This window comes from Hyperolius riggenbachi, chromosome 1 (assembly GCF_040937935.1).
Source record: "Hyperolius riggenbachi isolate aHypRig1 chromosome 1, aHypRig1.pri, whole genome shotgun sequence".
NCBI classification, from domain to species: domain Eukaryota; kingdom Metazoa; phylum Chordata; class Amphibia; order Anura; family Hyperoliidae; genus Hyperolius; species Hyperolius riggenbachi.
This window is the reverse complement of record NC_090646.1, coordinates 653672610-653695697: the sequence shown is the minus strand read 5'-3', so window position 1 is coordinate 653695697 and position 23088 is coordinate 653672610. Positions and strand designations below refer to the sequence as shown.

At 42.5% G+C, this 23088-nt stretch overlaps 1 protein-coding gene across 23 annotated transcripts in view; it reads left to right on the top strand.

The window, feature by feature from the left end:
* The window catches only part of CELF4 (CUGBP Elav-like family member 4), a 1336489-nt gene that overhangs the window by 294294 nt on the left and 1019107 nt on the right, over positions 1-23088 (top strand). For all 23 annotated transcript variants that reach the window (XM_068252050.1, XM_068252041.1, XM_068252032.1 and 20 more), the window contains exon 2: positions 7481-7563. In XM_068252050.1, coding sequence (XP_068108151.1) covers positions 7481-7563 — 83 coding nt within the window. The remainder of the gene's footprint in view (positions 1-7480; positions 7564-23088) is intronic.

Below are 23088 nucleotides of genomic sequence, written 5' to 3'. Positions count from 1 at the left end.
GCATCCTGTATCCATGGCTACAGCAGTGCCTCATGTGACCTGTTACATGTTGCCAGGTCACATGAGGCACCACCATAGTCAGAGAGGAAGAAGGAGTTCACATGTGGCTAGAGATCCCATCACTAATCTGCTGAGAGTGGGTGAGTGATGCGGTGCCGGTGCAGCACATACCCGGCATCCTGGGGATCGGATGCTGCGGGCCAGCAGGGAGGAGGTGCTATGGGAGGAGGTGCAGCACATACCCGGCATCCTGAGGATCAGATGCTGCGGGCCAGCAGGGAGGAGATGCTATGGGAGGAGGTGCAGCACATACCCGGCATCCTGGAGATCAGATGCTGCAGGTTAGCAGGGAGGAGATGCTATGGGAGGAGGTGCAGCACATACCCGGCATCCTGAGGATCAGATGCTGCGGGCCAGCAGGGAGGAGATGCTATGGGAGGAGGGGCAGCACATACCCGGCATCCTGGGGATTAGATGCTGCGGGCCAGCAGGAAGGAGATGCTATGGGAGGAGGTGCAGCACATACCCGGCATCCTGAGGATCAGATGCTGCGGGCCAGCAGGGAGGAGATGCTATGGGAGGAGGGGCAGCACATACCCGGCATCCTGGGGATTAGATGCTGCGGGCCAGCAGGAAGGAGATGCTATGGGAGGAGGTGCAGCACATACCCGGCATCCTGGAGATCACATGCTGCAGGCCAGCAGGGATGAGATGCTGTCTTGGAGGAAGCAGAGGGAGGTAAGCATAAGCATAGTGCTAGTGTCTGCAATGCCTACAATGCACAGCCCAATGTGTCTCTCCTCTCCAGTCTGGCTTTGCTAACACACATCGGGGGTGGGGGACGTCCTCACAATGTATTGCGTCAGGTGGCAAAAAGTCTAGAACTGGGCCTGTCGCTTCAGGATAGTAAAATCAGTAACACGTTATAATTACACTATTGATCAGTAGCCAATTTTCAACAGATTTAATATATTTAGCTGCGAGCGTATTTATCCTTTAACCTGATTTTAAAACAACAGAAACCCAGCTTTACAGATATTCTGTATTTTCCCCCCATTGAACCTCTAACAGTGTTTTATTTTCAAGCAACCTCCCTCCATAGTTTAGAAAAGAAAAGTAATATTGTATTTATCCATAGCTTCTATACTCCACCTCATCTATTCATCACTCCATGGGACGCCTCACAAAGAGCGGCATTCTCTGCAGGCTGTAAACAGGTTAATAGAGTGTAACTTTCCACAGTCACACCTGGGGAGGTACAGAAACACAGACAATTTATCTCTGTGTGCAATAACATCATACAATATTGCATTCCCATCCCAGCACCTCCGCCAAACTATGCTGCTTCTGCCCTAGAGGAGCGTTTCATTAAGGTGTAAGTGCAGTCACAGAAATGGAACGCTGCTGCTTTCATCGGGACCAGGCTGAAAGCTTACTGTCTGTTATTAGAAATTGCCGTCATCAGGTTGTGGGCTTGTCCACCAATTATTGCAAACGTGTTGGCAAGATCTGACACATTCTAATGTCTTGTATGAATTCCCTCCGAGGTGAGCAAGTCAGAGGAAAATCCCTCTAGATTCACTTAAAGAGAACCTGTACCTGTGGGGGTACTCACCTCGGAAGGGGGAAGCCTCAGGGTCCCAATGAGGCTTCCCCCTCCCCTGTAGCTGCAGGCAATCCAGCGCTGGCTCCCCGGAAGTGTCCCGGAATCCTCCCTCGACAAGCCTGACAAGCGTTGATGAGCACTAATTTATTTATCTCTCCTGGCTCCACCGGGGGAGCTGTTGCGGCTCTCCGCACGGAGATAGGCGAAAATAGCCGATCTCTGTCGGGTCCGCTCTACTGCACAGGCCCAGGAGACTTGCACCTGCACAGTAGAGCGGCCCGACGGAGATCGGCTTTTTTCGCCTATCTCTGTACAGAGAGCTGAAACTTCGCCTGCGCTGGAGGCAGGGAGGTAAATATTTACATCGTCGTCATTCCGGAAGGATTTTCGACGCCGCCGCAGGACCGAGGAGGACGGGAGAAGCCTCAATAGGATCCAGAGGCTTCCCCCACCCGAGGTGAGTACCCCCCAGGGGAGCTTTTCTTTGTTACAGCTTTTCTTTAACATCACCTCTAAGTATGCTTGCACCTGGGATCTCTTCACTAACTGTCTGTGATGACTACAGCTTCAATTCATCAAGCATTACTGCATTCGGTAATGCTGAAAACAGCTGACTTTACCAAGCACTTAGGAAAATGTCAATTCATAAAAGTTGTTACCGCATGAAAAGCTCAAATTACCGAGCAGTGAGGTAAATTACCGACTTGTGCGCTAAATACCTCAACACATGTCAGTAAATGTCAATTCATCAAGGTTACAGCATTCGGTAACACACAGAATCATATTCAGTGATTATCTCCAGTTCTCCTCTGTCGGTAACCAGCTTCGAATGCCTTCCCTGTGGATGTCCCCATGATTGACAGGAGCAGGCAGTCAATAGCAAGAGCCCCTGTCTCCTGCAAGTGCTGCTGATAGGTTGCACAGGTTTCTCCGGTGAAACAAGCTTTTAGAACCCCCCAGGCAGCCAGCAGAGACAAAAGATTAAAAGATGTTTTCCTGGCACCCTTCGGTAGTGTAACCCCTTGGGTTCCTGTTTGAATATGCAGAGATGCTAGTGGGAGCTGGTGGAGAAATGGCCTAAATAGGGCACGTGTAATGTTTCTTGGCAGTTCATCTAAGCTGTGGCAAGTAAATAGAATGTTAAGACGTATGGGACAGATTCAGAGCGAGCAGAGGCAGTATAACATGCAAATCTAAAGGCATGTTGGGGAAGCCTCTTTTTTTTTATTGTAATGCCCTCACTGCACGAAGAACAGCGGTAATAACACAGAACTGCTGTTACCTCTTTGGTAAATTACCGAACAACTACCACACATGTAAAAATATTGATGAATTAGCACACACAAGTCTAAAATACCGAATGCAGTATTTTTAACGACTTGGTTTTTGTTATCGAACAGCCTGTGATGAATTGAAGCCCATCTCTATTGTCAGATCAGACTAAAGGTGGCCATACATGTAGCAATGATGGGCAGATTCGACCAAGAGACAAATTTCTCTCTAATTAAATCTGATCAGAGAGAAATCCCATACAGGAGTAGGGAAATAGAAGATAAATCACCTCACCCCTCTGCAGAAGCTGCTGAAATCCGTGTTCTGCTCACGTGTGTTTACAAAGCAAGCTAGATAGGACAGTGCAGTTCTGCATACACCATTGCAGACACAGAGGAGAAGGTACGGGAGGAAACGACATCAGGATTGGCTTCAGTCAGAGGCAGATGGAAAATGCCTGGAACAGTTTTCACTTTATCTACTACGTTAAAATTCACTAAAATAAAAAAATGTGGACATTTCGATGCATATGTTATGCAAGTAGAACAAGTGTTTATCTACTTATAAATGTGTTGTTGTTTTTCTTTTTTTTCTGGGATAGTTTGACTGACTCTCGCGCTATAAACAAGTGGACAAATGTGCATGCAGCATATTCATGTTCTCCATTGATTCGGAGGGCCTCTCTTGTTGTGGTAACAGCTTCCACCTGTCACCTCCTCACTTTAATTGTCTCAGTGAATCAATGGCTAAATCCCAGCTGTCTAATGACCCGAGACGTAATCACAGTGTCATTCTAGTGTGAAGCCTGTTAGTAGGACTGATGTGCTCTGTGCGCTCCAGGCATGCACCTCAGGACAAACTTCCTTGCCAATAAATAAAAAAATAATAAAGTAAAAATAAAAAATAAAAGGTACATTACTAAAAAAAAATAAAAAAATGAAGTGGACCTTCACCTAGAGTGGGCGTGTCTGTATGGAACTCTTGTGAGTTGAATGTCGCTGCATTCACTGCATCATGCAGGCTCGACAAACCCGAGTCAGACTTTGTGAACAAACCTGTAGTAACAAAAAAAGGAAGCTGTGCTCACCCTCATTGGGCAACACGGTGGCGTAGTGGTTCGCACTCTCTTGCCTTGCAGCACTGGGTCCCCCATTCGAATCCCAGCCAGGGCACTATCTGCACAGAGTATGTATGTTCTCCCAATTTCTGTGTGGGTTTCCTCCGTGCGTTCCAGTCCCCCCCCCCCCAAAAAAAATTATTTAGTATTTACATAGCACTAACATCTTCCACAGCGCTGTACAGAGTATATTGTCTTGTCACTAACTGTCCCTCAGAGGAGCTCACAGTCTAGTTCCTACCATAGTCCTATGTCTATATTGTATAGTCTATGTATGTATCGTGTAGTGTATGTATCGTAGTCTAGGGACAATTTAGGGGGAAACCAATTAACTTATCTGTATGTTTTGGGGATGTGGGAGGAAACTGGAGTGACCGGAGGAAACCCACACAGTCACAGGGAGAACATACAAACTCCTTGCAGATGTTGACCTGGATGGGAAACATACAGATAACTTAATTGGCTTGCCACTAAAAATTGGCTGTAGACTATGATGCATACACCACACAATACATACATAGACATATGACTATGGAAGGGATTAGATTGTGAGCCCTGCTGAGGGACAGTTTAGTGACAAGACAATACACTCTGCACAGCGCTGCGGAAGACGTTAGCGCTATATAAATACTAAATAATAATAATAATCCTATGGAAGGCCCAGAATTTAAATGGGAAAGGAGGTGCTGAGGGGTGTGGTCAATTAACATACAAACAACAAATAACACTGGACATCTTAGCCTGATTTACAGTTTGTGCATACATGTGATCCCTAGAGTGGTAGAGCCTGACAGTTCTCGGTGTGTATTTTCAGTTTGAGAGCATGAAATGTTTGTTTGCTTGCTTAGCTGACTTGTGTAGGTAGAGCAGGGCCCCTTACAACAGGATGACCTCATTGTGGCGAAAGGGTCGCTGTATGGTGTGGGTAGTGTAGGGCCTGTTTGCTGGTGTAACCTCATTGTGGTGAAAGGATCTAGTACGAAATGCCTTTGCATGCAAATCATTTTAGAAGTAAACATCCTCCATTAATACAACTGAATGCAAATGTCAGGCAAACAAGTGGAACTTTGTTGTTTTTATCATTATTAGAGTTCCTGCTTGATGTAAGTGCATGAGTGCAGAGGGTTAACCATTGTTTGAAAACTAGTAGTAAGACATCGATCCATTCATCATGTCTGTTGGTCATTTGCCTTCCGATGTGGGAAACAATCCAGCAGTGGATCTAGTGTAAACTGGCTCTAAGTCCTATCTCTTCTCTACCAGGAAGACAGTATTATTGTACTTGACATAGGTCTTTTTGTTGCAAGGGGGGCTTTTGAGTTTCTTTAGGGACCACAAAAATTGCATTGGTGCTGGCCATCCACAACTTTCCTGGGTATGCTGTAACTTCTATGTCCTCCAAGGAACTAGAGACACATCAATCCATACCTTGTGCTTATGAAGTTCAAATTAGCCCGAAGCAGCTGTCTGCAACTTGGAGTATATGTTCCTATAAAACTAGGAGGCTATATGTGTCTTATAAACTAGGAGCTCTAGATGTGTGTCTGGCTGTTCAGGTAGATAAAGGCAAGGCTTGTATGGTCACTCATTGTCCTGAACTGATGCATTATGGGTGATTCTTCTTGCTCATAGGAAGCTGTATACCCAAAATGTTCCATGTCATACGTCTTTCAATCAGGGTAGAGCTTGGTGGGAGGGATAGCCTTTGGGTTTCTCTAGGGTCTACAAAAATCCAAGATGTACTAGGATGACCATCATGTAATATCTCTGTCTCACAAGTAAAGAGATCCATTGCATTCTATTCTTTGTTCTGATGAAGGACAAATAAGCCTGAAACAGCTATCTACAAGTTGGTTCTGTAACCATAATAGGCTATATAGAAGTGCTATAAAGCAGCAGTTCTGGATGTCTGACTGGCTAGTCAGGGACATAAAGAATAATTTATTCAGCCACTGGACTTTCCTGAACTGATGCATTATGGGTGTTTTTTCTTGCTCACACGAAGCTGAATATCCGAAATTGTACTTGATATCATATTTTTGCATCTCAAACATGCAGTATTTATCTTACATGTCGGGAGGGAGGCGGAAGTAGAAAGAAAACTGGGAAACGATCCATGCAATTTAAGAACAACTTTTCAATAGTTTTACTCAAATGAAATGCAATTCTCGAAGTTAACATATCTACGGGAAATAAAATGGAATTTAATAAAGGCATTTTAATGTCTCACCGATGGCTATGGAGTTTAATTACAGATTTGATGTATCTCTTCCTATACACCATTAAACAACAATATTTATACAGGGAAACGTAATTAAATAATCTCCGTCAGGGTGCCTCCTGGAACTGTGGCAAGCACCGATATTCAGCGGAGAAGCCATTACTCCTTATTTACACCCTTATTTAGAAGATCCAGGCGATACGGTGAATCATTTTCATGCACATGTATTTTACTGTTTCCAACGCGGTGAATTAAAGAGAACGAGGCAAAAACAGGAGTTTATATTAACTTGGATCTGCTGCACTATGCAGGCAATCTAATTTCTCGCCCCCAACCTCTCCAGTACTGTTCCCCCTCCCCCCAAAATATTACTGGTGCTAACCCACGAAGCAGGCGATTTGGGCGAGCAACTCAACAGGCGTCTAGTTGATGCCAATGCCGAATATTGGTAATCGGCCACTCGGGAGTAGAGTTGAGTGCCTGATGTGGGAGTAGTAACCAATCAGCTAAACTAGTAGTCGATTTGATACCACGCTGTATATAGGTCTTTATGAATTGCGGGTGCCAGAAAGGGAGGTTAGGCTAAGCTTTAGAAGTGGGATTCATTTTAGGCATTAGTTGCGAAACAGGCAAAAAGGGCGCTGGATATTTGGGCGCCACCATAGGCTGTAAAGTGAATTTCAGCTATAGCTGTGCTCAGAGGGTAATTTGAGTGCCAGAAAAAGACGGAGCCCAAATACATAAAAAAACAAAAAAAACAAACAGTACAATTCTGCCACCAGCAATAGCCAAATTGCATCTTACCCCTCAGTCCATGGCAGCGTGGAGGGGTAGTAGTAATTAACACCGCTGAAAAATTTGCAATAGGAGGGTGAGCCATTTTTCAGCTTTACCCTGCACCCAAATTTCCCGGCGGCATGTATGCATTAGTTAGCAATATGACATCACAAGGTAGGCAGGGCAAGCGCCACCAACAAAGGCATCGGCAGTCACTCGGCTGAGTTGATTTGCCTGACAGATTGTTGGGCGAGTGGCGGTTACTGGTAGGGGGCTGCTGTACACATGCCGAATTATCCGTAGAGGCGGTTGTTATTGGCCGCCTTTATCTAGCATGTGTACACAGTTTAAGACTACGGTAAAGGTAACATTGTGAGTTCCACTCAGACACAGTTAATGGCAGGACTGTTTTTATTTACTGTATGTATTTATTCTTATTGACATTTCTGAAACTTTAATGGATTGTTGTAATTTTTCTTTCTTTCAGGCTGCGCCTTCCTTACATACTGTGAACGAGAGTCTGCCCTGAAAGCCCAGAGTGCCCTGCATGAACAGAAGACTCTTCCTGGGGTAGGTCACAGTCTCTTACTATGAACGCTAGACAATGTATACCATATCAGAGGACAAACTGTACCTGGCATTGGTGCCGGCATGGAGTCAGTTATGACAATCTGACCCTGGCATTAGTGCCGGATTAGTGTCAGTTATGACAAGCTGACCCTGGCATTGGTGCCGGTATGGAGTTAGTTATGACTAGCTGACCCTGGCATTGGGGCCGGTATGGAGTCAGTTATGACTAGCTGACCCTGGCATTGGTGCTGATATGGAGTCAGTTAGGACAAGTTCACCATGGCATTGGTGCCGGTATGGAGTCAGTTATGATAAGCAGACCATGGCATTGGTGCCGGGATGGAGTCAGTTATGACAAGCTGATCCTGGCATTGATGCAACAATAGGATCTGCTGTAACTGGTTGGACCCTATCATTGTTGCACTGATGGGATCTACAGTGGGATATGCTGATCATTACATTGGTACAACCATGGGATTTGCTGTTCATAATACTTAGAATAAGGGGGTTGGTTAACACAGGTTTTTTTTTCACACTATACATGGTACCAAGCAATCCTCATCACTCAGAACTGCACTCAAAGTTCTGTTGGCTAACATATCTACACTATGTAGCGTCCATCGAGAGATTCACACCAGAGCCACCAGAGTCCTAGGACGCATGGCCCCATCTGTCATGGATCTGCACCACATAGTTACAAGGTACTCAAACCTTGGCTCTTAACACAGTGAGGCAATGTATTTGGTCTGAGGAAGTGGGCAGGAACCCACGAAATGCGTTGTCAGTGCTATTGAAGTTCATTTTTATATGAATTTGTCTTAATTGAGGTAAGCCACCTCAAACTTTATTTATTTTATTGTTTTTAATTCATTTTATCATTTTATGGGCGCCTTTTCATCCTGTTGTTCACACAGTTACAGTGCTGGTTGCTCTTAGCGTGCCATTGGAACTTTGACCTCGATTCATCAAGACTTATCAAATTGGTTAACGACAGTTCGGTAAAATACCGAATTCGTTATGTTGATTTCAGGATTCATCAAATTTATCTACAGCCATTAGCGAGCATTCGGTAATAATTCGGTAATCATTCGTTAGTGATACGTTAAAATGGAAGAAAGTGCAATTCATGAAAATGAAAGTGGGCGTGGTTTAGCGTTACATTTAGGATTGGTTATCTCCTTCACTGCTCTGTCGTTATTCCTGACAGATCATTGCTGACAGAGAAGATGGAGCAATTTTAAGTGGTTATGTATCAGCTGAGAGTGATTTAAAGGCGCAGAAGGGCAAGAATAAGGTCTAGAACTATATCAATTTGCAAGAGAATAGATTTATTTGCTATAACAGGACATCTGCATTTCTCTTCAATCATCTTGTAAGAGAACACAGGCAGTGGCAGGGTTAACTAAATTGCAAGTTGCACTATATTTTTTTAGAAAAGGCTCCTATCAAGCCGCAGCTGGCAAAATTGTGGGATTGTTCCAAGCCACTTCCAGAATCCTGGACCAGGTGTTAAGCCCTATTCAGAATGTTGCTACGTGGTGTTCAAAGAACTGCCTTTTACCCACAATCCCATGGGAATCTTATGGCCTTGTTTTAAATTACCGCTGGAAAATGGAAATATCGACACGTTACCGAATGGTTACCAAATTGTTATCGATTATATTTAGCGATATATATATATATATATTATCGAATTCACCCCGAATGCGGAAAAACCTTGATGAATACAACTAGAAATCGATAAACTTTCAAATTCGGTAATTTAACAAACTGGAAAAAGTTATCTCAAAGACAATGATGAATCGAGGCCATCTTTATATGAAGAATTGTAACCACACACCTAAACTATTTTTTTTTCAAACCATTTTTAAAAATTCCATCTTTATCAGGAAGTCTACTTTCAAGGTCCACATGGTACAAGAACCCCAGGGATCCTCTTCAGGAGCTGTTCCTGCCTGATAACCAACCCTCATTACAGCAGTACAGTGTTTCCATAAGTAATATCATAAATACATAAAACACATACGTGTTTTTAGTTATTTACAAACGATAATAATGGTTGGAATTTAACTTATAAATACAACCAAATACAAAACAAATACATGTGTGAATGACAAAGGGGTACCTAAAGTGTGTTTACAAGAACCAGCGGGTACATGATAAATATCTGCATTTGTTTTATAACAGCTGGTGATACAATAGTGTAGTAGATATATAAATATAATTAAAAGGGTCCCTTTGACAACAGGTTGCAGCATTGTAGGAGCTAAGAAGGTAAACTGGGTACCCATAGCAGGTAATGTTTATCTGTGGCCCAGTGCCCTGCCCCACACGTAAATGTGCTAGAAGCAGACATTAAAAAGTATGCCACCCCCCCCCCCCTCACGTGCCCACCCAAGTATAGGCAATTAAATGCCCCAGTAATAGCCAGATGTGTGATGATAATTTTAATGGGGAGATGATAATTAATGAAAAAAAGAAAAGTCTTCTTGGTCCTTTATTACTTAATGGGAGACATTATCTTGTTACTTCAGGTATGTCCAAAGCCCGGTCTGGAGGTCTAGTGCGGCCCACCAAGCCTTTTCTGATGGCCCCCAAAGCTCTCTACAATGTTAATTCCATGCAGGTCGTAGCTACGGTGCCACATGCTGGGGCCAGCTTGTGTCATCACTCTGCCTATCCCTTTGTTTGCCGGTAGGTTATCAGCCACCACTGTAGCAGTAGCAGCCACTGATTAGCAGCCGCCACTATGCTAACTGCACATGGTATATGGGTTATTTCCCATGAATATGTTTTATTTGACAAAATGTTACAGACATAGTGTACCTAACAGCAATCAGCAAAAATTGTGTTTAGTTTCACTAGTTTGCACCTCCTAGCACTCAAGATCAGTGATATGGCCTTTGGCCTAAAAAGTGTGGACACCCCTGACTTATATGAATCTCAGAAGGAAGGTCAAATAATTGCTAAGATTTTTTTTAGCGCAGTAGTAAAGTTTGTAGTCCTTTTTTTAAAAAAGTCATGCCTACCAATGTGATGCCCATTGTTATCTTGCTAGACAGGTCTTGGCTTGTTTTGTAGGCCAGCAATGCTTTTTATAGCCAGTCTAGTACACCTACACACCTATCACTATGAAGAAATTCAGTAAAATCCACCTACGCTCACAGACATATGCTCATGCATTCTAAGGGGAGGTTACTGAAAATGTCCTGGGTAAAGGTATTCTGGATTACAGATCCCATTGTTGTATTGTCATTATCTTCTGTAGGGGGAAGAATATGGAGGTGCTTTTTAACCCTATGAAAAAAGTGATCTACCTGCGATGATCCTCAACCTCTAACACCTGATTGGCTGCTGAGCTGACCCATACCATGAAGCAAAAGCATGCAGCCCGGGTGTCCTGATCGAAATCTGAGCTTACTAGATGTATGTTGTTACAGGCGATTGGCCTTTAAAAGGGAACACGATGGCAACCTCCATATTCTTTTCATTTTATGATTCATTACATGATTTATCAAAGTGACATGGGTGGTTTTTAATGGTTTGGTTGCACATGTTGCCCAACCCATTGTTGACCACTACAGTCAAAAGTAACCTATGAAGTTTAAATTGAAGTAATATATTAATATTGGTTGACTGTGTTCTAGATAAAATTTGGTTGTGGTTGGATACTAATAGTTGTGGATGGGTTGATGTCTTCAATGATTCCTTTGCCGTAGGTCTGTCTAGTACAGGCATGGGCAAACTCGGCCCTCCAGCTGTTACGCAACTACAAGTCTCAATGCATTTGCCTTTATGAGTCATGACTGTGGCAGACTCCTGCAATGCATTGTGGGACTTGTTTTTCCTTAACAGCTGGAGGGCCAAGTTTGACCATGCCTGGTCTAGTATGTATAGGTAGAAGAAAATAGGTTTGATGACCCGAAGATTAGCTTAGTCATTGTACTGATTTTTTCTACTTGGTCTTGTTCCTCTTGGTTGCTGTCTTACTGACTGATTTAAGGTTGTTTTCTTAAGTTAAGTTCATATGTAGATGACATTTTAAAGGCATTTGAGACTTATGGTAGAGGTTGTGGTTCTAATAGTGGTTTGACGTTATGGGCGTAAAACAAACCAACCTTTGGCATTTATGAAGGATCTGATTTAAAATGTTTACTACTCTATTTCTAACAACCATTCAGTATTTCCATGACATACGGTAACCGTATTGGGAAAAGCGGATTGGTTGATAAGAAAGAGCAGAAGCTCTTTTGAGATAAGACACTTCATACATAGGGCCTTATTCAACTAATTTTTTCTCCTAAGTTTTCTCCTAGGTGATATTTTAACACCTTATCAATAAAATGCATGTTAAGACACCAGCAAGCAAGAAACTACTCAGAATAATTTTCAAAAGTATTTTTCACCTACTTTCTGGTGGTACTGGTTTCAGTTGCAGAGTATTCAAAAGTCAGTTTAAACTGGATATTAACAATTACCTCCAAGGAGAAAACTTAGGGGAAAAGGTGAATTGAATATGGGCCATGATGTCAAGAGTTTTCAACTTAGAAATTCAGGCTTAGGTCCGGTTCACATCTGCGTTTTTTTGCGGAGCCGGCCGTACGGAGCTGGCCATCTGGATCCTGGAAAATGGTCTGTTTTTACAGCCAGTGTGCTGTAAAACATCCGTTTTCCATGGGCTACTATTGTCCTGCTAAACCTACCGTTTCCATTCCGCTGAGCAAAACGGTCTGGAAAATTAGGTCCTGCGGAATTTTTTTTTTACGTTCAGCGGAATCGACAACAGAACCGTACGGCCGGTTCCGTTGGCAAAAGCTATTGTAAACCAAGCCTTAGAGTCAATCATAAAGTACGTCAGCCCACCTAAGCGACTTTCACCGGTCTGAGTGGTCAACTGGAAGATGATTGGTTAATGTAGTGTCCTGTGATTCAGCTATCTCCATGACCCTTTGTAATCTGTTTCCCATTAAGTAATATGAATAGCAAGTCACCCAAGAAGCTTTGAGAAGTTATATTTAGATTCGTACGTTGGTAGTTTTGATTTTTGACCGGTAAACTCTAGACAAGTTGAAAAGCTTAGCTTGAAAAGTTGACATTACTGTTATGAGAAGTAAAAATTATACAAATGTATTAAGAATTAATTTGTTATAAAGAGTTGTTGAACTAATTATAATTCATGTAAAAGATGTGAAGATGTTTACTGCAATATTGAATAACAATGGCATAAACTTCATAATCCATGTTGTTGCTTGCATCTGTTTTGTTGATTCATTTTTAATAAAGTTGACATGACCAAAACGTTTCTGCTGTTGGGACATTCACAAATGATGTATTGTCAGAGGGGTGGATCTTAATGGAAATGGGTGAGAATAATGGTGAAACTTCCATGAGTTCTAAGTGTATCAGTTTGGGTGGTCTCCAGAGATTCCTACGTCTATCAAAATACATTATTATATGTTCCCTGCGCGTAAAAACAGTTATGTTACCAGACATCAGATATCATTTTTCTTAAGTTTTATTGATTGGATGAAGCATGTGGTTATAATTTACCAAAGCCAACGATGGCAGAATCAACTTTGTAGAGCCGATAAAAGATATCGCTAATGATTGTAACTTCACTCTCTTTAATGGTGTATGATGGAACAAGAGGTGCCTTATATGCCTCTTTCATATTGTACAATTTCAATGCCAGCCATTTTGGAAATATGAATAGCACAGTTGATACCCAAGTAGCAATTATCACAGACTACAACCTAACTGCTAGCAACAGTCTCCTTCTGTTCCCATCTGCTGCTATGTTCCACTTGTACCTTTGCTAGAAGAAGGTAGACAGACCACTCATTCAGAATAACAGAGACTGTCTCCTCTCTCTGAGCAGTGACCTCTAGTGGTATGTAGGAGCAAGGCAAGTCCTGTTCATCTCGTTATTGATGCAGCACTGTCCGATTTTACAAGACGTTATCTTTATTTACTGTACTTATCTTTTAATCGTGGTGAGCATGCTTTAAAGTATCCATACCGAATCTCCCAGTAGACCAGACAAATTCAGACGTTAAGTATATGGTATATTTGTAATCTCAATGTTTATACTGAGTGACATTTTGGGCATGTTCTCCTGTGTCTGAATGTTCCTAAAAATCGAAGGGTAAGCAAGCTGAACTGTCGGACAAGGAGGCTAATTTTCCATTATATACAAGTCTCTGTTAGGACTCCTCCACTACGTTACATCATCTACCGTCATTCGTTAAATCCAGTGGTGCTCAAAACTCTTTAGTTTGTGAAGCATATTTATCCAACTCATGAATGCTGAAGGCTTCTTTGTCTATAAAACAATGTTCTTGTAAATCAAGGTTTAGGGGGGAAATGTGAAAAGACTGGGTACACATTGATATTTTCTTGTGATCCAATCAACATCAGTGATAGTCCTTCTTTAAAGAATGAGTAGGAATGGTCAATAAGAGGCTAATAATTCTATGTTGTTGCAAGCTGTTTCACTTAAATGCAAACATTTGTATACAGTTAGCATAAAGTTACATCAACGTGAAATTATTGGCATCTCATTGACCGTCGGCGTAATACTTGTGGAGTGTTTTTAGGTTTTAAAATGTTGTGTATTCTCTTGTTTCCTTCAGTGTTGAGTCAGAGTTCATATTCAAGCATCCGTTGGTCTTTATATTCAATCATTTGCAAGTGAAAACTCCACAACCAATGGGTTCCTTATTCACAATGTACTGGCATTCATCATTGGCCCTTGCATTAGCTAATTCAATGGTAATGGGATCGCAATAGTGATCCCTGAGGGGAGAAACCATAAATGGTCCTACAAACTTGGGCCAGATTGATTAAGATGTCTACTATTGTGTGGCTTGTATTTTCTAACCTCACTTAGGGCATTTCACACCAGAGCCCATATGCAATTAAGTTTTCTCCTAGGAGCTAATTTTTCATCTTCTGTTTAAAATAACTTCTCAACACTCTGCTATTGCAAAAGTACCAAAAAGTAGATGAGACGGTATTTCCTTGCTTGCTTGTGGCTTAAAAAGCGATTTAATGTGAAAATATAACTTATGAGAAAATGTAGGAGAAAAGTGAAGTGAATAAGAGGCCAAGCCCATATGCAATTAACCTTTTTTTATTTCTCGAGAGTTATCTCTTAGGAGACAATTTTCATCTTCTACTTAACCACTTGCCGACCGCGCACTCATACCGCGCGTCGGCAAAGTGGCAGCTGCAGGACCAGCGACGCAGTACTGCGTCGCCAGCTGCAGGCTGATTAATCAGGAAGCAGCCGCTCGTGCGAGCGGCTGCTTCCTGTCAATTCATGGCGGGGGGCTCCGTGAATAGCCTGCGGGCCGCCGATGGCGGCTCGCAGGCTAAATGTAAACACAAGCGGAAATAATCCGCTTTGTTTACATTGTACGGCGCTGCTGCGCAGCAGCGCCGTAAGGCAGATCGGCGATCCCCGGCCAATCAGCGGCCGGGGGTTGGCCGCCATGTGACAGGGGACGTCCTGTTACTGGCTGCACAGGATGGATAGCGTCCTGTGCAGCCCGGAACACCAGGGGGGCCAGGTAGGAGAGGGAGGGGGGGGGATTTCACCGCGGAGGGGAGCTTTGAGGTGCCCCCCCCCCCCCCCGCAACACCGGCAGGCAGGAGCGATCAGACCCCCCCAGCACATCATCCCCATAGTGGGGGAAAAAGGGGGGCGATCTGATCGCTCTGGATGCACCCTGATCTGTGCTGGGGGCTGTAGAGCCCACCCAGCACAGATCACAAATAACAACGCTGGTCCTTAAGGGGGGGTAAAGGGTGGGTCCTCAAGTGGTTAAAATACATTTTCAGAATTTTACAATTGAAAAAAGTACCCACAGGTTGGTGAAAAAGAACTGTCAAAATGATTCGGAGTATTTTCTTGCGTACTGCCGCTGGTGGTTTAAAGACATTTATATGACAAGAGTCCATATGCAATTAACTTTGTCACCTGAGATATTTTCACAACTTGTAAATAAAATGACCTTTGAACCACCAGCAAGCAAGAAATTACTCAAAAGCATTTTGAGAGTACCTTTTCACCTATTTTTGGTAGTTGTACAACTGCAAAGTGCTCAGTATAGCAATAATTAAGGTCGGCACTCAAAAGGCGATAATAAACTTGCGTTTATTTAGTAGGTAGCAAAACAGGACATGTTTTGGGGTAGACCCCCTTCACTTGAGGAAGGGGGTCTCCCCCGAAATATGTGGTGTTTTCCTACCTACTAAATAAGCGCAAGTTTATTATCGCCTTATGAGTGCCGACCTCAATCCTTTCTATATTGTCTACTTATGTGGGTTGGTGAATTAATTGTGCACCGGCGGACCAGGTGTGTGAAGCCTGGGTGGATGAGTACCCCGTCACCTTGACTGTTTGCAATTGCAAAGTGCTGACAAAAATATTTTAAATACAAAATGAAAAATTATCTCCTAGGTGCAAATTCAGAAAAAAAGGTTAATTGAATATGGGCTAAGGGTCCATACACAATTCACTTTTTCTCCGAAGGCTAGGTTCACAGTAGGACGTTGCGGGCTGCGTTATAAAGTCTTATAATGCAGCTTACCGCAATGCAATTAAAAGTCTATGTGATGCTCACAGTGCGACTTTAGCGTCACATTGCAGCCTTATTTTAACTCACTGCTGTTGTGCATTACCTCTAAATACACGTTACCAGGTACAGGAAAGCATACTTTTCATTGACTATAGGCTTTACTGTACCTACTTTATGCCCCCATAATGCAGTTTTTTGTTGAGTTACGTTGTAATATTGCGTTGCAACTTAAACTTCTCATCACAATGCAATGTCCCACTGTGAGCCGAGCTTAAGATTTCTCCTAGGTGATATTATCTCACAATAGGAATAAAATGCCTTTCAAGCTACCGGCAAGCTAGAAAATACTCAAAATAACATTTCAGGACTTTACAGGTCAAAAAGCGCCCCAAGTAGGCGATAAAGGGCTATCAACCTTTATCGCCTACTTGGGGCGCTTTTTGACCTGTAAAGTCCTGAAATGTTATTTTAAAGAGAAGATGAAAATTAGCTTCTAGGTGTAAACTTAGGAGAAAAAGTGAATTGCATATGGGCCTAAATGTGAATGCTGAGAAGTATGTCACTGCTCTCTCATGCACTATAGTCCTATCTGACCCAGATGACCACATTAAGCAAGACATTTAAAAAAAATTGCAGTCCGTGAATCACATGTGATATCCACGTGGTAAATCCCTGGCCGTCCCTGGAGAGACCTTAGTAAATCTGAACCAATATATTGTTTGCAGTGACATGCCTCTGTGCAGTTGTGCCTGCTTTATGCCTATATAGATTAGCTGCGTTATGTGAGCTTCCTCCCGCGTGTGTGGCCACACGGGACTTGTTAAGATGTGATTATCTCTGAAAATGCATATGTATTTCCTGTGACAGTCACGGGGGTTAAGTATTTACGTTTTTGAATTCATTTGTCACTTGGTGTTGACTCCATACAGTCGTTCGAAAAATGTGGTCTGGCGGATAGAATTTGACAACACGTTGACAATTCCATCAGCTTGTGCATTCTCAGATGTCTACAATAATCCTCATCAGGATATTTTTTTGCAACAAGGAGGGGGTCTTATTCAGGAGGATCGGCAAAATAATATACCGTTTTTTCAACCTTGACCTTGTTGATAATTAATTTTAGGTTGAATTGAAAAGCTACTTCGGTAAAGCCTGGAATGTGGATGGAAAACTGAAGTCATCGTCATTTTTGTTAGAGATGTGTTTAAAATTTGAGTAAGCGTGAAAATCTCCACCAACTCGAAACGGAGTCAATCAAACCCAGTAGCTGCTGATCAATTATCTGGCACATGGTTAATTAACCAATAGCTACTGGATTGGAATGGCTTTCCTCCCAGCAGCAACTGTAGATCTACGCGTCCAGGAAAATATACTCACCTCCACCTCTTTCCCATAACAAAGGATTCGTTGGAATAGTTAGCATAATCTTTTTTTGTTTTGATTAAATTATTTCTTTCTTTATGATTGACAGCAAGCATACTTTTCACTTTCTTTTTTAACCACCTTAAACAATCTCTTCATTAAGAACCTAGACAGATTAAGAAAGTAAACTTTCCCTTCCCCCACCCTCTCACGAAAAAATTTAGTGGAGTTCTGTATTATAAACATAGAAGGAACGTAAAGTAAAAGATTTTGGATGTTTTTTTAGAACTTGTGTACATGGACCTTTTGTATTTAATTTTAATTTCCAATTCTACTTCAATAGCCTTCATATCTGCATTTCACAAGAGTTGGCAATCAGAAAAGGACTTTCCCTTTCCCCCACCCTCTCTCAAACAATTGAGTGTGACTCTCCTTCATAAACATAGATGGAAAGTAAAGTAATAGACTTTGTTTTTTTTTTTAGAACTTGTGAACATGGACCTTTGCATTTAATTTTAATTTCCATTTCTACTTCAGTAGCCTTCATATCTGCATTTTAGATGAGTTGGCAATCAAAAAAAGGACTCAGAGTGCTGGGTTACAAGTCAGGCTTTTTCTACAAAAATGCCTTAGAAAATGTGTGAAACAGAAAGGGGAATTTAGTTTTGCACGATAGATAAGCAGAAATGTTCCCAAAAATCCAATGTAATGCTCAAAAAAAGTAGAGAAAATGGCTAAATACAAATCAAAGCAGGATGGTAACGCCACGCACCAGATTCACCATTGGATGTTTCTGTTTATCAATGCAATAAACAGAAGCATTTGTTGATGAATCTAGTTGAGTTCACTGGTTCCCTCCCAGTAATGTCGTTGGGTGACTAAGATCGGTTGAGTAACATGTGGCTTTTTTGCATTGGAGTCTGCCAGTGGTTGGTTTCACCCTCAGAAAGTGATCATCTGTTTCTAATGATTAGATGATCATTGGAACAACTCCCCAGTTTCTGCTCTAGGTATGGGCAGATCAAAGCAACTGCTTTGCAGTTTTCTCAACTAATAACTAGTCATCGGTTTCCTGATTTTGCTTGCCCATGGCCATTGGTGTTTCCCGTTGATTAAAAATTTGCACATTCTATTCAAATTTTCCAACCAGCTTTTGTTTACATACCTGAAATAAATAAATAACAAGCATTTATACTTACCCTCTTTGTAGGCCATGGGCTCCCTCCCCATCCTCCTGGGCCGCTCCATTCTACCTCAAATCAGCTCCGGTAGTTGCTGACTACTGTTTATGCACGGCCCCGGCGCATTCACCCTTGGCCACACTCCCGAAGCGTTCTGTGTTCTGCACATGCGCAGTTAGTCTTAGCCAACTGGGCATGTGCAGACATTGAAGCACGTTTGGGGGCGTGCATGGCGCAAACCATGTATGCGTAGTTGAGCGCGACAAGGCCATTCAGGGAATTTACCAAGCCATACTGTGGGAAAAATGAGTAGCCCGTGAGGACGTCAAGAGAGCCCATGGCCTACAGGGGGCTGAAGGCAGCCTCAGGCAAGTTTAAATGTTTGTACCTCTTTCATCTCCCATACACTTTAAGATGTCATTCAAAATTGGAACTCTACATTGAAGATCCACTGAAAGTGTTGCAGAAACAGAATTATGCGAATGCTGTGTACTTGACCCCCAGTGTCAGTGGCGTCATCTATTGGTGGACAATTCCTTCAAAAAACAAATAGGCATGCTACTACATTCTGCACCTTACTCCAAGAAGATGATGATCCTTACTCTAATGAATTTGTGTTTTCTTAAATAATGTCATCTCTCGGGGTCCTATTATCACCACCAGAGTGATTAATTATCTGGGGAATCAATTAACTATAAGCATAACGTGGTCTCAGCCAAACCTTGGGTACTATGACCTAGCTGTCAGTTTGATTTCCCTATTCAGTTGTAAATCACCTATCCATCTGCCTCGCATTCTCTTTTGCGCATGCGGTTCTGCAGCCCTTCCGTCCTCACCGAGGGCTCAGAGTGGCCTGGCCTCTCACGATCCAACCCTCTAAAATCTGCAAGTTTAAAGGAGTAATTTTTTTTCTCTTTGCGTTCTAACCATTAGGGTGACATTACAAACTCATATAACCTTTATAAAATTTCTCAATTACGGCTTTAATACAGTGCGAGCTGGCAATGCTACCGGAGGTTCATATATCTTTTTAATAAAGTTTATTGATTTTTAAATAAACTTTATTGATTCCTCAAATATAAACAAAATTAAAGAATTCACAGGCAAAGGGTGGGCTAGAAAGTCCAGCGCATTAGTCATGTTTATTACAGTATGATTTTTTTTCCCTCTCTTAAATTATATCCCGATCCCATGTATAATTTATTAACTCTACACGTACTGATGATGATATAATTCTACTCCAAACAAAATAATAATTTTAGTATTTGGATGGTTGTGGAAGGGAGAGAAGCGGTAATACAATTGTGACTGTATTCTTGTTGGGAAGAGTTCCCTTCCTTTTCCTGTGACACCCACAACACTGTAGCAAGCTATGGGTGTCTCCAAAACAGGAAGTGAGGTGATATCTCCTCACAGAAAGCCAGTCTTACTTTTTTCATCACAGTACAGCTTCGGCAAAAAATGTTTTGTTGTTTTGTCTTTATTGGTAAAGCCAATGTTTCTTTGTGTACAAGCACTTTGTCAATTGATAAATACAGATAATCAGGAAATAGACACTTTCAATCTCCTACATGTCAACTGCGCTGCAGGCTCTCTTTGTTGAACATCAGACTTTTCTAACAGATAGATTACCCTTTTGACCTTCAGTGATAACCCCCTATTGCAGACATGTCAAAGCCCCAGTTGGTTGATGCAATATTGGAGGGAGGAGGCATCTACTATATATAGGAACAATCAAGGATGCTGTTTAGCAGCACCCCCAGTTCTTTAAAGTGTATGCACGGTGAAACGGTAAAATAAAAAAGATTAGATGCTTACCTAAGAAGATGGATCCTCAAAAGGCTTCCCACATCCTCCTGACTTCCACCCTTGCCTCACTTGGACCTCCGGAACATATCCCACAGAGCTATCAAATAAGTCATCAAGACTGTGCTCCTGTTCATGCACAAGCACGTCCGTGTGCGCCTGTATGAGTACAACCAGTAAGCCAGAACTGCCTGTCCATGAGCGTCTCTGTGCTACTGCACTGGTGCAGCCGTACTCAAGTGCGTGCAGAAAGATCATGTTCATGCATAAAAAGTAGCGCAGGCGCCATTTTCAAAAGGGTCTCGAGCAGTGGCGGTGGTCTCCAGGAGGACGTGGGAAGCCTCTGGAGAACCTTATTTTTTCCTTTAAGGATCACCTTGGATTCTCTTTAATGTAAGAGGTGCCCATGTCACGGGCCATATTGGTGCACCAGTAGATACTCCTCCGCCTACGCCATATTATGTGATTAAAAGCTTTTGGTTGATCAGTATATTTGGTGCCAAACAGGTTCAGATAAAACCGAAACAAACAGCAATCATGTATGTTCTGCAGCTCAGGAATAATGCAGTAAACCCACCTCTGTGTAACGGTTTGTACACCAGCGTAGACCTCCGCTCAGGTTTGGTAAATAACCCATTAGTTTCCTTGGAGATGTATATGTATATATTCTCAGTTCTGTCCCATCCATCACCTCTATTTCACACGGTGGATTTCGCATCGGTTCAGTATTCTAGAAGCGTCAGGCTATAATATCCACCCTATTAATGCAGTGCAAACACCCTCTTCCCAGAATGGGAATCGTGCCCAGCCAAAGCCTTCTGCAAAGTGTTCTTTAAACAACATGCAGAAAGGCCCGCTGCACAAAACCGTCTCAAAACCCGAACGGCCTCTAAATATTTAACCATGTGTTTTAGTTAATCCTATCATGAAATAAGCCCTGACCTGCCAAAGAGTGGACTAGAGCACTCGACCGAAAGAGAGATCTCTGCCTTCTTTCTTTTTTTTCTCTTTCTTTTATTTATTTATTTTATTATTATTGTTTTTTTTTTTACTTACAACTGATGTGCAGTTTCCTAGCAGTGGAGGCAGGTGAGGTAAGCCTATTTTCCTGTAATGGTTTTATTTATAGCTATTGCATCTGACGTTGTGCGCTCTTCAAAACCACCTTGTGTGAGTAATTGTGATCGTTCCTACATCAAACCTTTCCCTTGATGTTCCGCCTTCTCTCGCAAAGACGTGATTCTTGAAAAATGCAGCTAGTGTGTGTGTATGGCGCCTTTGAAATAGGAATCTCTTTTTTTCTTAAGTCAGCAAAGGCATTTTACGTTTCACTAGATGTTTGTCAGGAAAGAGAACACTTGGCAATGCTGTAGTTGTAGTATTGGACAAAGATGATGGTTGAGTTGGGTGTTGGAGGGGTGGAGCAGTATTTGCCCCACCCATGCAGACACTCCCATGAGGAACCTTCTCATTGTAGTTCAATAAGTGACACAGACAGCCATGTATACCGAGCTGTGGACGACATTACTAAACACAAATGGGTGACATGTCTGCAATAGTATTTAGGGATCCAAAATCTGTAGGAATCCGCTACAATGCCATTTAGGGGAAACCTGGAAAACAGCAGCATGAGTTTTTGTAACAAAAAGTAAGGCCACTTGTGCCTAAAAAAAGAAGTTTGCAAAAACACATTTTAGTTTCTTTCCCTATGTTTGCTAAATTATCACATCAATATGATTGTTTCTGGATTTGAGGGTCTAAAAGCGGTGCAATTTTTTCACACGCTTTTAGACCCTAAAAATCATAACGCTAGATAGATTTGCGGCAGCCCTGCGCATTACTCATCTCCCAGCTTGGGGTTACCGCTTTGCAGATTTCTGGCCTGACTCGGGGTTACCGCTAAGGAGGTTACAAGTGGAAACTAGAGCATTTTTTAAATTGGACAACACTGGTATGTACCATCTCCCAAAATGTGCCAATGCTTCTTGATAATGTGAAGTGTCTATTGAGGCCAGTGCATGTGCGTGCATGCGCGTGCGTGTGTGTGTGTGTGCCCCACTAGTGCAGGTTTTAAAAAGTAACAAGGGCTCCTGTTCTGTGCTGTTAATTACTTGTGCAGCAAGACAGGGATTTTTTTAGGCAGTCTGAACCCTGAAAGAGAGTACAGAGGCCAGGCTTGCAAAGAAGAGCCATTTCAGGTTCCTAGCTGCCTTGCTCAGCATGAAGGTGGAGTCTTTCTTTAAACAGGTTGTATGGTGTTTGCCTGCAAGCAGCAGAGAGCGCCGCAGTCCTGGCGGAGGTAACGTCTTGCCTCTCGCGTTTCCGTACCGTTAGCACTAGATAATGAGCGACTTTCGTCTCGCACCTGCAGCGGTTTCCCCTGACTCTGCATGTATACATATCGTGCGTACGCTCCTCCCGCCCCTTCCTGCCAGTCTCTTCCTTTATTGAGAAGCAGATGTAATGAAGACTGTGACAGCCAGAGGGATCTTCCATACAGTCTCAATGTATAGCCATGCGCTTGGCGCAGAGGAAGTAAAACGCTTTATTGAAAACACCTGCAGCCAAGTTATTACATTTTTAATTTCTTCTAA